The sequence below is a fragment of the Theobroma cacao genome, chromosome 3, assembly GCF_053813885.1.
Source record: "Theobroma cacao isolate CCN51 chromosome 3, ASM5381388v1, whole genome shotgun sequence".
NCBI lineage: Eukaryota > Viridiplantae > Streptophyta > Magnoliopsida > Malvales > Malvaceae > Theobroma > Theobroma cacao.
The window spans coordinates 42745950-42762650 of NC_142641.1; the positions used below are offsets into that span (position 1 = coordinate 42745950).

Consider the following 16701-nt stretch of genomic DNA (forward strand, 5'->3'; position numbering starts at 1 on the left):
AACAAAAGCTACATCATAACTAACGTAAATTAAATTCAATTGGTAAATTGGATCTAAATGTAAGGGAGTAAATATTTGAGGTTTGAATTGGTAATATTAAAAACTTTTATAATGAGAAAAATTAGAAGTCAGATTGACAATTTATATACAGCATAAAAGATATAGTACAAGATACTGCACAGACTTCTTTTCTTGTTTTACAGTTCAAATACGTTTGTCCTAAAAAAGTATACATTCGAAAGAGGATTTTAGATCTAAGAAATCTAGTTTAAGATGTAGGCAAATAAATGTTAAAACATGCCTTTCAAAAAAAAAAAAAGTGTATGACCTAGTAAAAAACCTGATACATTTAACTGCTCACTTGAAACGAGGATTTGCATTCAAGGACAGAATAACCTACTTCCATGGCCTACCATATTAATATTGTCTTAATAGAGCAATAATAATGAAAGAAACTTCCTCTAACCAAGTCAAAGAAGGCAAAGCACGCATTAATTTGGTCAGTTTAGATCTCATCAAACTTTGAGCAAATTAATTTCCCAAGTTAAACAAATAATACAATTTCCAAGGTTTAATGCATCGAATTACAAAAGAAAATATACCATTGAATCAGCTAACTGCCAAATCCAATTCTCCAGGAAATTTTCCCTTTGGAACTTGTGCACCTTGACTTGCCATGATCATATATATATATTCATAGATTATAACACTTACAACCTGCGTCTATGCAGAACAGATAATTATACCCTTTTTTTTCTTTTCTGTTCGAAAGGAATTATACCCGATCTTTTAGCACCAAAATAGAACAAGGAATATATAATAAATTATGTCCCCATCTAATCTTGACTTAGTAACAAGTAATTTAAAAGGAGTAACTTATGATTGATGAAAACACCTCAAGTTTTAAACAAAGGAGAAACGCACCTTTCAAACTTAAATTAAGACTACATACATGCTTCTAGATTTTATCACTATGGATGCAACCAATCATATACATTCCCAAGGAACAAATGTTCCTTTGTTTGGTTCCCACATGCTCCAAGGAATAGCAATTCCTCATGAATGGCTATTCCCCAAAATAAGTTAAAATTAAGGAATACCTAATACCAACACCTCCCATGATATTAACTACTCCTTGATTAAGAAATAGCCTTAAAAAATTATAAAAATCAAAATATCCTTTATAAGTTTGAAAAATTACATATTATATATTATAAAAAATAATATTTTAAATTTAAAAACTAATTAAAATTATTAATATTTGAAACATAATAACATTTAAATTATAATTCAAATATTAAATATTTTAAAATATTCTAAATAAAATATTTAAAGTATAAATAACATATTAATATTTTAAAATGTTAATGATTAAATTATAAATAAAATATTAATATTTAAATTATCAATTACTAATATTATTTTAAAAAGAAAAAAGTTAAAATTTTTAATAATATATTATAAAAATATTTTTTAAATTTAAAAATTGATTAAAATTATTTATATTTTAATCATAATATTATTTAAATTATAAATAAAATATTAATAGTTAAATGATTAATTATTAATATTTTAAATTATTTATAAATTATTAATATTTAAAAATAAAATAAAATAAAAAATCATAATAACATTTAAATTGTAAATTAAAATATTAATATTTAAATTATAAATTATGAATATTTTAAATAAATGATAAAAATTAATATTTTCAAAATAAAATAAAAATATATAATCATAATAACATTTAAATTATAAATAAAATATTAATATTTAAATTATAAATTATGAATATTTTAAATAAATTATTAAAAAATTAATATTTTAAAAATGAATAAAAATAAATAATCATAATAATATTTAAATTATAAATAAAATATTAATATTTAAATAATCAATTATTAATATTTTAAATAAATTATAAATTATAAATATTTAAATGATAATATTAAATAAAAATAAATAATAATATATATAATAAATAGTATTTTTATCGTTTTATATTCTATTCTTTTTTATTTCAAAGTTATTTTTACTTATCAAACCTCACAACAAATCATAATAACTATTTTAAACTTATTTCACCTAGAGTATCAAACTAAATAATAATTATTTTATTCTATTGCTATCTATTCCGTTAAGCAAACGTAACCTATGAGGTTTACTCTGCCAAGTCTTTAAGCAATGACTAAACCATCATGATCATTTCAATGCAGTGATTTCACTATTTAGGCTAAGAAGTGGTAAAGTATAAATCTTTGATTTGGTTTAAGCTTCAACTCCACTTGCTTTCATTAGGTTTAAAAAAGTGCCCTCATGCCGTTTCCTAAGTTTGCTTTTTATGTTATAAAAATAATCAGAGTGGTTGAGAATCTGAGGCCGGGGTGGAGACTTTGAGACCAGGAACCAGTAATACAACTATGCAAATTGACTACTTCTCACCGAAGCATTCATTCATTGGCCATACTACTCCATCAATGTTTAATTGCATCAGATTGGCATCACAAACCAGCATTGATGTATGGATGACCTAGCCAAAGAAAACAATAAAGAACAAAGAAAGGAAAAGAAAATTATTTCATTGCAGACCTAGCAATAAAAGAAAGTAAAAAGAAAAGGAAAACTTTATTGTCTTTTGTTGTATTTTACTTGAATAGAATTTGATTGCATGAGTGCGAGCTTGATGCCTTCATTCTCAATATGTTATTACTGAGCTTGTCCGGCCACCATATTTAATCCTTATACACTACTTTCCGGATTAAAATTTAAGGCAAGAAAATGATCCAGAACAAAACTCCTTGGGTTTTTTTCCCTCAAAGCTAAAGGAAATGGAAAAGTATGCTAAAAGTTTCAGTTCTAATTAAAAATACCTGGGTGTTTGAATTTGAACATATCAGCATTTAACATGGCGGAGATGCAGAATAACATTATGTTCACACACCATTTCGACCAGATCAAAAAGATACCCGTACACACCATGGCAGCAAAGACCTTAACCCCAATGTAAATTTGTTTGTAAATACATATATACTTAAACCACAAGAAGAAAGATTCCATTTCCGATAACCTGAAAACCTTCTTCTTTGCTTGCACGTAAGATGGCAACAATTAATTTCTAACATTCTAGAATGTAAACATGATTTAATTAGCTTCTATCTTAATCCATGATCACCGCTAAATCAGCTGACCAAATCATCAATCTAAGCATGTTGTCTTTTACCCCTCAACCCTTTGTCTAAACCACCATTATCATTACTTAAAAGGGATATCATTAATTTAAACACCAGTCGAGAAGCTTTTAGATTTTACAAACAAAATTAAAAGGTTGTCGTATGTCCATTTCTTATATTGTTTATCATTTAATTTATTAACATTTCTTCAATATAACTATTGAAACATACCTCAGTACATCCACAATGCAATAGTAGATAAGAATTCATTACTAAAATAATCATTCCTCAATTTTCTCAAACATTTAATCCAGAGCAGAACCTCTTTGGGAACCAGCCAAGAAATGCAGGCAACAAGAAAGCACCAAAAGGGACAAAACATAAAGGTAGCAAATTAAATTACCTCAACCACCCCCCGTCCGGCCCTGATCAATTTGACTTACCTTTTTTCTATGAATCCGATGGCTGAAATATTCAACTGAGTACATACACCTGTTGGACAGTGCAAAGCACGTTGCTTCCTTCTTCCATCGTCGAAGCTCGGTTGAAAAGTTTGAAAAGTCATCAAATTCAAACCTTCTTATACCTTATAAATACCTTCCCACTCTCCCCTTCCACTCTCAAGCAAAATTTGAATATCCTCTCTTCTTCAATTCAAATTCAACAAATTCAAAAATCCTTGCTTCATCCTTTTGAGCTCTCTGAAATTTCTTTAATTCTTTTGTTCTTTCCAATTATTGGGTTATGGAAACAAGCAGTGAAGTATCATGCGCGCTTCAATATATCAAACAATATTTACTTGATGAATTTTCCCCCGTGGGATTGGGAAGTACTTTTTCCTGTAAATATCAATGGATAACTGAGGCAAAACCTGAAGTTTCCACCTCTCAATCTGAGTCTCTTTACTCGCAGACTTCGAGCTCTGATTCCTCTCTTACAGTATCCAATTTTAACTGCCTCGACGATGATGATTTCTTTAGATTCTCTCCTCATTTCCCAGGTTTCAAGCCAAACGGCAGTGATGTTTTCAAATTTGAGTCGAAACCTCAAATTGTCGATCTCACGACACCCAAGTCCCTCTCTTCGAACGCCAGTGCTTTCGAATTTGAAGAAAAACCTCAAATCGTCGCACTTTCAGCAACAAACCCTCAAGCTTCTTTGAATTCAAGCTCTCAGAATCGAAAACCGTCACTAAAAATCTCATTACCCAATAAAGTTGAGTGGATCCAGTTCGGAAAACCGGATTTAGCTCAGGTAGAGCCGAAGAATTCAAATTCCGAAGACAGGAAGCATTATAGAGGAGTCCGACAAAGGCCATGGGGGAAGTTCGCGGCGGAGATCCGAGATCCGACCCGAAGAGGGTCTCGGATCTGGTTAGGAACCTTTGACACGGCTATTGAAGCCGCGAAGGCTTACGACCAAGCGGCGTTTAGGCTACGTGGCTCCAAAGCGATCCTCAACTTCCCTCTTGAAGCCGGGAGGTTGAATGCACGCGACGTGGACGGAGAAAGGAAACGGTGCAGAGATGATGGCGAAGGAGCCGAGAGACAAGTAAAGGCGGTGAAGAGAGAAAATGATGACGTCACGAAAGCGAGAGATAACGGTGATGTGCCTTTGACGCCGTCAAATTGGGCGTCGCTTTTGGATTGGGATACAGACGTGAAGGGAATTTTTAACGTGCCGCCATTGTCGCCGTTATCGCCATACCCGTCGTTAGGGTTTCCCCAAGTCATGGTTATATGACGAGAAGTGTTAGTATTAAGCCGCGGTTATTGGATGACATGGATATTTTATGAAAGATGGGGAAATTTTTTTGGGTTGTATATAAACTATATTATATTGTTTGAGTTTGTTTTTAGAATTAGGCAAAGGATTCTGATTGGATTCAATTTCAATTTACTTAAATAAAATGATTTTGTTTCTACAATTTAGAATGTATGATGAATTTGGCTTGCCAAACAAATTGAATCTATGCAAACATATGAAATCAGTCCATGAATTGGTTTCTTTTCGAAACTAAGATCACTAAGTTAATCCCTTTTATTTAATTTTGATATAAACTATATAATACTTACATTTTGTAATTATTACCTCTATTACTTTTAATACTTGAAAGAACAAGTGAAAGACATATATGGATTAATATTTTTTTGAATAATTAAAAGTTATATATTTTTTGTATGAAACAATTCTATTTGGATATATTTTTCTCCCCCACCTAAAAAGAAAACCATGTATAGAGCACCAAAACGTTAAATAATTAGTTCTCCAAGTCAGATATACTTTTTTTAAAAGTAATAAGAATATATTTACAAGGAGATACATAGAATAAATCAAAGGCATTTTACATATTATGTTACCATTTCACTAAATTTGTATATTTTAAAACAATTTAAGTTTGTTTGTAATAAAAAAAATATAAGAGATAATTAAAAAACGTTGCAAAAATTGAGAATAACAATTTAAGGTAGCATTTTTTTCAAAAAAAAAATTAAAGTAACATTTGGTACGAGAGAAGTGGAGTACATTCCCTACAATTTACCTAATTAAATAAAATATATTACACTGTTTATTTTACAACAAACTATTGCGATGTAAAATTACAATGCAATCACATTATAGTTAGATGGCGTTTGATACTTTATAATACAATATGATTTTAGGTAATGTGATTGCAAGTAATGTGATTTTATTTTAATTTTTTTTACCTATATTATATAAATTTTAATATTTTTTATTTTAATTATAACATTACAAAAATATTTTTATTGTTATAAAGTTTAAGGGTAAAAATATCTTTTTATAGTGCAATGTAATGTGATTGTATTAGTTTTAAACTACAATCACATTACATCTATTGGCTATAATATGATTACATTTCAATCTTACATTATTGTGGTATATTACAAAATAAATACTGTAATATAATTTAATTGAATACATTATTAGGAATGTATTCTCACTTTTCTTATACCAAACACTACTTTAATGGATGTAATGTGATTGCAATTCAAAACCAATAAAATCATATTACATTGTACTCTGCGATGTTTTTAAAAATATTTTTACTGTTCAATTTTATTATTTTATTAAAAATATTTTGAAATGTTATAATTTATTTTTTATATAAATTTCGAGGGATTTTTTTTTATTCTCATTGGTCATGGTGACTGTAATAAAATTTATATTATCTTTTAAAAAAATTAAATTAAAATTTAGAATATAAAAAATTATATTAACAAATAAAAATAAAATATATAAGATTATAATAAGAAATGAAAATAAAATATATAACCTTAAAAATATATTTAAGAGATGATATTATAAAAAAATTAACAAAAAAATAAATATATTAAATTTACATTTTAATATATAGATAATTTTAAAAATTAATATTACATTCTCAATAAAATACTTATAAACCAAATACTGTAATGTTATCATCTCAACATTTGAATTATTACTTTGTTTATATACTAAATACTGTTATAATCACATTTCCTATAATTATATTGTATTGTAAAATATTAAACATCACTTAATTATATAACAAATAAAAGTGTCAATGAGTAATGACATTACAAAGTAGATCCATTGACAGTTCTAAAAATTAAGTCTAGACGTTGATTCGATTTACTGACTTAAATTTGTTTAAATTATATTATCATTAAAATAATATAAATATTTTTTATATTTAAAAAATATTAATAATAGCTCGAATTTAGCCGAATCAGAATTAGAATATACTGCCCAAAGCACAGTATCAGTCGCACGACGCTCACGAACCCCGGCAGGTCACCCGTTCATGAACAAATGAAATGATGAATTGAATGGATGACGGAAAGTTTAAGGAAGGTTACATGCGGACAAGCAGTTATTGAGGTTTGCCGTTTAGCTAAATTTAGATTGTGATGTTTCAACAATAGAAGCTCCACTTGCATCTCATTATGTCACCATCAGCAAGTGTACCGCAATTTTTGACCCTACTTTCATCTTGCTTGAAAAAATTGCCTGTGTCTTTTTCTCTCTGGATAAAGTTGTTATTTCTTAATTTTGCACTCATGATTTTTTATTATTTATTTCGCAAAAAAAAAAAAAAGATTACAATTTATGAGATATAAGAGAATTATTTTCACCATATAACTCAAATTTAATGAACTTTCATTTATTTCTTTATTTATTACGGATTTCTTAATAAATATATATCACATACAGTGAAAATACTCAAATAGGGAGTAAACGTTATTTTATAACTCTTTTACATGCATTCATTTCTTCCTCTAGTTCCTAATTTCGAAACTTATTCAAGTTGAGTTGTATTGTTTTGATTGAAATATTACCAGAGTGTGATTATAAATCCTGAATATGTTATTAATCATTTTATAGAAGGGTTTTCTTTTAGTATGTCAACGAAATTGATTGAGCTCGAGTTAAGGGTTTTCTTTTCTTTTGGGGGATGAAAGCTCAAGTTTGAAATAATTAATGGGCTTTAAATTTAGTTGAATTCAAATAAAAGTAGTTAATGACGGTGACTGAACCTCATTATACACGCATGCTAATTGCAAAGGCAACAAAAGAGTTTACTTGCATATTCACGCTAAAGGTTTGAGGTATGCAGAAGACAATTTTATTATATATTTGAGATGTCTATCGTTATTGCTTACGTTGAACCAATTTATTCATTTACCCTTTTCAGTATGTAAAATGCCTACTAAACTATAGTTAGAACTCAATATATAGAAAGAGTTAACTCTCACCCAATTTAAATAATTTAAATTTTTTACTTAAAAATAATCATCTCCTACTAAAGTTGAACATCTCTTTCAATTATAAATTTGGTTGGGATATACGACAATATAAAATTAATACATTTTTCCTGACGAAATCAAATTTGTTGAAAAGAATTTATTTTTTTTAAAATGTGCATCATATATTTTTCAATTATACATTGACTTCAAAACAAGATGATTTTCATTGTTATTTCTTTCTTTCTACCATTTTAATCATTGTTATTAATACTATGTCTTATATTCTTTGTCACCGTAATCATTATATTGTAATGTGTACGTGATCTAAGAGCTAATAAATCGATTGAATTTGTAGCCTTTGTTAATCATTATATATTATTCCATTCTTCTAAGTTCTAATTCTACACTCATAGTGTAAATGATTATATATAAAAAAATCCACAGTCATACTCGTTCTAATCCTCATCTCCTTTTGTTTAATTTGTTATCGAAGAAAAACTCTTGGTTTGTGGTTTTGACTACAAAATATTTTATAAATTTGAATTTGCAAAACTTGCATGTGATTGTTATCTTACAAATATATATATATTTAACTACATAAAGGGGAAGAGTAATTGACAATGCTTTTCAAAAAAAAAAAAAAGAGTAATTGACAATGAGTATAAACCTAATTCGAATTGCAGTAATACCTGGCTTTGACAATTTTGGGTGTGGGTTGAAAAGTTGGCAAAAGATCGATAAAGGGTTTTTGGTGCATTTGGCCGGGGAAGACACAATGATATATGCAACGGCATCCAAGTGGAAAACCACCTCTTCTCCTAGTATGAGGGAATACTACTGTACAATTATGACCGGCGTGTAGATGTTTGACAATGTTGAGTTTATCTTAAAAGGTTATGAAAAAAGTTTCGAAATCAAAAATATTATGGCAGATTTGTCGCCGATGCTTAAGATTCAGAATTCTTGACTTGATTGCCTCCTGCAACATGCTAATCAAATGCTGCTAGGAGGTAAGAGTTAAGGGGTAAAAGTCTACCCTTTAACTGTTTTTGACAAAAATAGAAAAGGATTTATTGGCATCATTGAAAATGTTTCCAAGACATGACTATTCACACACATTAATGATTTCGAGTTACCAACTCTTCATAGTGTATCATTAATATTTTTTTAATAAAAAATATATTTTATTATTAAAAGATAATGAATAAATTTCATAACTTTTGAATTTTGAATAAAATTCGACCAATTAACGTTTGTTGTAGATATCAAACATTTTTGACCTGTTCATTCCAAGTTTGACTAAAATGCATTATTTTCTTTTAGAATGCTTCTAAACATTATATTCCCGATTGACATTTAAAGACGATCAATTTCGTTGAAAACACTCAATTTATCTCAAAATCTCTAATGTTTAATACATATTTAAAAAAATTACACCTTAGAATTTGATTCCATGATAATTCCCACCCATGATGATGTATTGAAAAATTGAAGAGTGATTTTAATTGTCATTAATTCAGCAAAATTTGAATCCTAAATGTCAAGTCTTATAAGTACTATCTATATATATGCATTCTTAATGAGATATATAAATTACTACTCTTAAAAGTTGCTATGTCATTGATATTAGATTCTTTCCAACTTGTTTCCTACCCTTTGAAGCAACAAGACAACCGGTTCCTACCCTTTTCCATTAAGAATAAATAAATCGAGAAGGGAAAAGAGTGGAGGTATATTAAAAGGAATCGTAAAGTTCAGGGCCATGTGATCCCCTTCGAATTTGGGAAAGGAACATGGCCTTAAACACACCCGTAGAGAATCATAAGTGTTCCGTTGAAACCAAACTAACTAACACAACAGAAAAAATAAATATCACCAGTGGATTTGGCCAAAAATTCAACATTAAACAAAGTGCTTAATTCATTTTGAAGTTTGAATGAATCAATTAATTAATGGACTTCTCACCCCAAGCCAAGAAAGCACGATTCATTCATCCCCTATTCTTTTATCCTAAATAGTCAAAGTCATCTCCTCATCCACCTTAAAAGAAATAAACGGGTCTTCTCTCGAAGGGCTAATTCTTTTATCTGACTTTTTGTCGCACATAATGGAGAAGACAAGACAGCAATTTAATTTTAATGGGGTGTCGAAATCTTTCAAGGCTTAGCGTTTTTACTACTGAACAATTTACTTATATACGACATGATCATTTCCTTTGACCACTATTTTGGCCTTTGAATTTTGATGGCGTCAGATCTGTACCAAGCCTGATTTTGGTTGAACAAACCAAGTTAAAGCAAATGCTGTCTTGAATTTCACCATGGCGAGCTTTGTCAACTATAGCTGCATATCAAACTCGGAGAATACGTAAATGGTCAATTAAACATGTTAGACTGGGTGGAAAAGGGTGATTTTTCAATCAACTTTGAGCTTTTCTATTATCTAGTGGCTTAGCTATTGCTTAGTTCAACTCAGCCTATATTATGCAAGAATTTAACTCTATATATTGGATTATGTAAAAGAGAGAATTACACTTGTTTTGCAAGCAAATAATTGGAAAAAATACCCACCCTATTTTGATTGTCAAGTGGAAGGAGTAGAGCAGGGTTTTTTTAATGTCAAAGCTACTTCTAATTCTAATTGACTGACTTTGTGGCAGTCTTGCCCAGCTAGTCATATCTCAACAAAAGGAAGAAGATCAAAATTCGAGACATCTATTTCTCTTTGGAATATTACTTTCAAGTTTCTACGCTTAGTTCCCAGAGCTGATGGACAGATCAATTGATTTTCCTAATGAATGAGACTCTATGAATGTAAAAAATATATACTTATTAACTGGGAATTTTATTTTTTATAATAAAATCAGATTTATTTCTAAATTTATCTAAACCTAATGACGCATTCCTTCTTTGTATCAACTTAATACATTTTAGGATTATATTTTTGAAATGTTCTTATAACGATTGAATCTTGATTGACAAAAAAGGATAACTCTTTCTTCTCATCAACTAAACTAATCCATGTGAGTAAAATTTTAATTTTGATAATTAATTAATTTGACTCATCATTTGAACTTTTCCATAATCAAATTAAACGTATGATAAATGTAATTCAAAAAACCATTTGAGAAATACATATCATTAATAAATCATTTAATAAATTCTTCACTTGAAATGAATAATACTAAATTATCACGTAAAACCAGCTATTACGTTTACAAATACTATTGTTGTCAAACAATTCCTAATTAATCTGTATCACCAATTAATTTCCATCACGTTTTAAGTCTTCGCTGATGACCTACTAACCATAAGGCAATGCTTCTCAATAATTGCATGCATGCATGCGTACATCTACGTTACGATTTGGTCATCCTCTTACCGTTTGACATTCAACATTACAAATAGCTGAATGCTTTAAGGCGATAGCGCTAGTCAGTGTTGAACTTTAGTTTGTTGAAATAACCACGCGCTGACTGAAGACCAAGCTAGTACATTGAGCACGAGGTCAATGACTACTTTTTGCCATTCGGATCCACATTTTATTGGTGGAAGAAGTAGTCCAACCAGCTATGCTGGGTCTATTTGATAGAACGGATTGGTGTGGGCGCATCTAATCTAGTATCATTCTCCTCCATCCATTTATGCAAGCTTTCCATAGCTATTTAATTCCAATTAATAAAACATTCTATTAAGTTTAATTTCAAACTTTACCTCGTATATAAGAGACACCTGATGAGTGGATGCAATTTGTTGCATGAACTTGATTCAAATGGTAAAAAAACGTAAGATTATTGATTCGGAGCTGTATGTATTTAAGATCTGATAATCTGTGTTCACATGTTTTAATTGTATTATAAAAAGATAAGATATTAATAATTATACTATTAAATATAAATATAACATGATTAATTAAATGTGTTAAAGATTTAAAAATATACATATATATTTTAATAAATAAATTACAAGATACAACATAATTAACACACTTATTAAATGAATCAGATTAAGTTATACGATGTGATACAATTGACAATTTGTTTATATATGATTAATTAATTATATAGATCGACATAGTAATCTAATTAATTATATAAATTAAGCAAATTTAACTCGTTTAGTATCTTAAATTTTCAACATGATTGATACATGAAACACCATAATTTTAAATCTAAACCTCTTATCTTCTGATCATTTTTCTATCCAAAATTATTAGGTTCCATTCACTCTTTTTGTATCTTGGGATTAAATCCCAAATATTTTCAAGCCCAATCCCAAATAGAACACAACCCGTTTTGAGACCATATTTTGGGTACACTAGAAAAGCTCCATCCTTGGGCTTTGGAGCTTAAAGTTGTTTTGGGCTTTATTTGCGGATGCATGATTTGGGCTTTTTTTCTCGAAGTTCAGAACTTTCTTTGATATTAGCAAATACATAGCCACGTGGAGTCGTGTCAGCCGTCCATCTTATTGACAATCTTTTGTTTCCTGCCGTTCATTGCCGATAACCCTATAAGTTTAGGCTTTCGTTGAAAATAATCATTGGAAATCTTGGTTCTTGGAGACCTAGCCGTTCCTTCAATTTTTTCCCTCATAGTTAGGTGTTACGCAGATCTATTCCCCATGGTTGCTCCTACTGGGATTCTGCTTCCAGAGATCGTTAGATCGCATCGTGGTCTGCCTTTCTATGCCAGATTTCGTTTCCGATGTTGAGGAGATCTGATCGGTCGTATCTATGGCTTAACCTCCCGTCCGCATAAGCCAAAGCCTCTTGCTTTGTAAGTTTTTGTTTTTTGGGTTGATTTTCCATTTATATTTATAAATAAAAAGAAGAAAGATTTATTTGCGTGTTTGTTTTCTGCAGGGAAAAGGGTTGGTCGAACGTGTTGTATCAGAAACCAACATCTGACGGTGGAGATTTGTTGGCTGATTGATTTGAGGCGGCTGGAGGTTATTTTCTCTGATATATGGTGGATGATGAATCAAGGCGACACGTGAATAGCGATGTGGGATAACGTGTTTTGTAAGTTGAATGGATGTGTAAGATATCGGGGCAAAGAGGCCTTGTTTGCTGAGGGCTGAGTCCTGATCTATCTTTGTCCATCCCGACCTTTGCCATGACAGGTGCGCTTGCATGGCAGGTCACCCAAACTTAATAAAATTTGTATCTTTTTGTGTTTCGAGGGGAGATCGCACGGGAATTGCCTGGGTTCTCCCCTCTGGTGTGCGTTGTCTTGTTTTTCTCTTTTCCTTTTCCCAATATTTATCTGCACCATACGGGTTTGATTCACGATCCATGTCATCATCGGAAAAGCTCATGCTCGCCAAAGGCATTGATCTACTACTTTCAAATGGGGAAGCCCAAGGTATATTTTACATCATTTTTGCTGGAATTCGCCTTTTAGTTTAATTGCACGAATTCTCGATGGAACACTCAGTTTATCCAAATTCGCTTTCAACATAAACTGTTTATGTTTGTAGCAATCTTTTATACCCTGAGCTAATATGCATTAGAATTTAAGGAAAAGAAGGCTTGTAAGCTATAATCCTCACATTTGCTACTGATAGCTCCAATGAATCTAACCCATTAACATGGATTAGTTCTTAAAGTTGGTCATGCTGCATATATATCTCCCTTTTTGATAAATAATAGCAATTTTCTAGCTTTGTTTTGTAAATATAGGCATGTTTTATGGGTTTTTGTCATCTTTGATATAAAAAGGATTGTAGGATCACCTACTAACATAAAGTGATGGCTTGTTTTTGATAATTTCTAATTAAGAAGTGTCATGCTTTAGATTTGTCATTATCTTTGGTCTGCAAAATTGCTAATGGTATTTCCAGATTTTTGCCAAAAATGCATTATCTGTTATAGGGTAAACAGCATTTTCTAATTGATTGCAAACTTTACCAAAATGTTTTCAGAAGCCTTTTCTAGGAGATATGGAAGATAATGATGCTCTTGAATTTGCTTTGATATACTGGTGGTACAGTCATTAAATTAAAATTTAGCTGACAACTTGTATGACTTATTTGCCCAACTGATTCTGAAAATTTGATACACATTATACTTTTTAATTTAACTGGAGGGAATAGTATGTGATTGGCCGTTTTCTGTATCTGCCAACTTGCTGATGACCTTGGCACAAATCAGCATTTGCAATTACATGAATCGCTATATGATGTCTGTTCAAATAATTGCTGCTGTTCATGCAAATAGCGCTGCCTTCCTTTTAATTGCAGTTTTAAACATGTATGCTTGCAATACTGTTTCACCACAAAGCATCCTATCAAAGTACAATATTTGGCCAACGCAAAGTCTTTATTCGAAGTGTGTGCCACTCAAATATGGGCATCTGATCAGACTAATCAACTCATTGTTCTTAGACCTGACTTTACATTTCCACTTCTAATAATATCTTAAATTGGTAAAATTCAAATCCTCTGGAAATGGCTTTCCTTCTCTCCACTAGTATTATTTACATTGCCTTATTACTTTAATCTAGTATCATCCAAACTATTGTGTTATTATTGTATTGTGATTTGTGATTTTCTATCTTACAGTTGTAGTAGGTGGATACTATATTGTATGATGTGATAGTGTATTTGCTTGTGCTCGGCTCTATTGTTCTTGAAGCCCTTGGTTGGGCTCCACTGTTATATTGTGTTGCAATAAGGTTTTGTTGGAAGATGTTGTGTAAGTGTGATTGTGTGCTGGAAGAATCTTTTGGATTTCAGCCATGTTGTGCATCTTGAGCGGGCATGTTCTCCATGAGGATTATTCCAAGGTTTGTGGAGTGAAGAATTTGTTAAGCCAAGTTCAATTTTCCAGGTTTCATCTTGCATCATGCAAGTTAAAAGAATGACAGCTTTCGAGTCTCCTGATAACCAAATTAATTGCAGCAGCTTCTTAGGCCTTCTTAAATGATTGGCTTCAACTGCAAGGAGATAAGGACTAAAATGATTGGCTTCAACTGCAAGGAGATAAGGACAGATCCCCAATTTCCAAGTTGAGGTTTGAGGATCACCTGTTTACAATTTTCTGGGAGATTGCTCTTTTCAAGGTACATGTCAGATTTGTACATCCAACTTTAAATAGTAAAAGTTTTTCAGTGGACTACGGTCCCGTGGTTTTTCCCCTTGATAATAAGGGGTTTTCCACGTTAATTTTGTTGTCTTTGTTGAGTTTATTTGTTTCACAAGATTGATTTTGCTTCTTGTTTCATCACTTCTTTAGATAAGAAGTTACATGTTCGTGTTTTTTATTTCAATTAGCCCTCTATGTTTTTAACCTTCAGTGCTTTGGGCATGCAACATTTGAGGTGAGAAATTGAGGCTTCCTTCTCTTTTCACTGCATTTCTGCAATCTGTTTAAATTCTTTTACCAATGTTACTGAACATCTGTTGCAATTTTTTTAACCTATGTTACTGCATCTATTTACCGCAGTCATTTGATTTTCAGCATGGAGTTGGAGACAAATCCTAATTTATTTAATATAATGGATAGTTTTTAGCATGGATACAATATGGACTTCTCATCGATGAGGTAATTTTATTGGCTATTAAAAGTGCTACCATTTAGATAAAGCGTTCGGCAGTTTCGGGTTGTTATAAAAAAGAAGAATAATAAAATAATAGTATTTATTTAATAATACTTTCTTTTGGTCAAAAAAAAATTTAAAGAGATTAAAATATGTTGGGTAAAGTAATTTCTATTTTGACTGGGGAGTATTATGTGAAGTATAAGACGCGTAAGTAAAAGGAGGTTTCACTTCTAACGGCTGCATGGTCTGCATAGGTTCGTTCTGATTGTCATCGGAAAGATCTGTAAGCTCAAAAAAGGCAGAGCGCTCAAATCCGAGTTGGGCTTTGAGAGGTTGGTGGTTCGAATCCACTCAGATCTCTTTCTCATACTTAATTAACTTAAATATGTGGGTAAAATAGTAAAAAAACATTAAAAAAATAAAGATTATGAGTTTCGTACTTATATCGCGTTTCTAATGATAGAAAAATTATAATTTTAAATATAATCATATACTTTACCTTTATAAAACTAAAACTTTCAAACAAATAAAGGGGTCTGTATTTGTCACCGATCGATTGTCTCATTTTTAATTTAATATAATTTAACTGTGTAACGTTTTTTTCCTATCATAAAAAAAATTTATTTGTAAATTCAAAATTTATCTATGATATGTACATGCCAGTCATGTCTATATATCTTTAAATACTTTAATTTTGGGTCCAAAAAGACTTTTGTGTGTTATCTTTTATGCCTAAAATTGAAATCCTCTTTAGTCTCAAGTACAGGGAAGGAATAAACTGTTTAACAGGACAAAATTTTATGTGTTATTTTTTATGCCTAAATAGAAAATCCCCTTTGTCTCAAGTACAGAGAAGGAATAAACTGTTTAACAGGACAAAAGGGATGAAGTATGTGTACTTTCGCTAGGTAGGGCCCCATTTATTATTTTAGTTCAACCACTTAACATTACTTAATGTATTTTTTTTTCCACCCGATTCGATCAAGAATCTACTTTCCGGTGTTTTCAAAGAAAGAATAATTAGAAATTGTACTAGTAGCTATCCAAATTAAACCCGTTTATATGGTTAAATTACCCATACTTCTTTTTCATGTCACATTCTCGTGTAAGCAGCCAAGAGGACGCTTGCATGTCTAAATCTAGGGATGTCAACGGGTACTTGCCCCGAATTTACTTACAATTACTCACGCAAAGCCTTTCCCATCTTGACAAATAATTTTTTTGTTAAATAATGATAAAT

At 30.5% G+C, this 16701-nt stretch overlaps 1 protein-coding gene and 1 long non-coding RNA gene across 3 annotated transcripts; both read left to right on the top strand.

Annotated features, from left to right (window-relative positions):
* Positions 1 to 3783: 3783 nt before the first annotated feature.
* Positions 3784 to 5097, top strand: LOC18606204 (ethylene-responsive transcription factor 5). Its single transcript, XM_018118548.2, has one exon. It carries the CDS (start codon positions 3915 to 3917, stop codon positions 4911 to 4913), a length of 999 nt encoding a protein of 332 aa, XP_017974037.2. The 5' UTR covers positions 3784 to 3914; the 3' UTR covers positions 4914 to 5097.
* A 7370-nt stretch (positions 5098 to 12467) lies between these two features.
* Positions 12468 to 15188, top strand: LOC18606205 (uncharacterized). Of its 2 annotated transcripts, XR_001927211.2 has the most exons (3): positions 12482 to 12695; positions 12782 to 14705; positions 14824 to 15188. It is a non-coding gene; the product is annotated as an uncharacterized LOC18606205 (long non-coding RNA). The 2 variants fall into 2 exon arrangements; XR_001927210.2 differs by having other exon boundaries at positions 12468 to 12695; positions 12782 to 15188.
* Positions 15189 to 16701: the final 1513 nt, after the last annotated feature.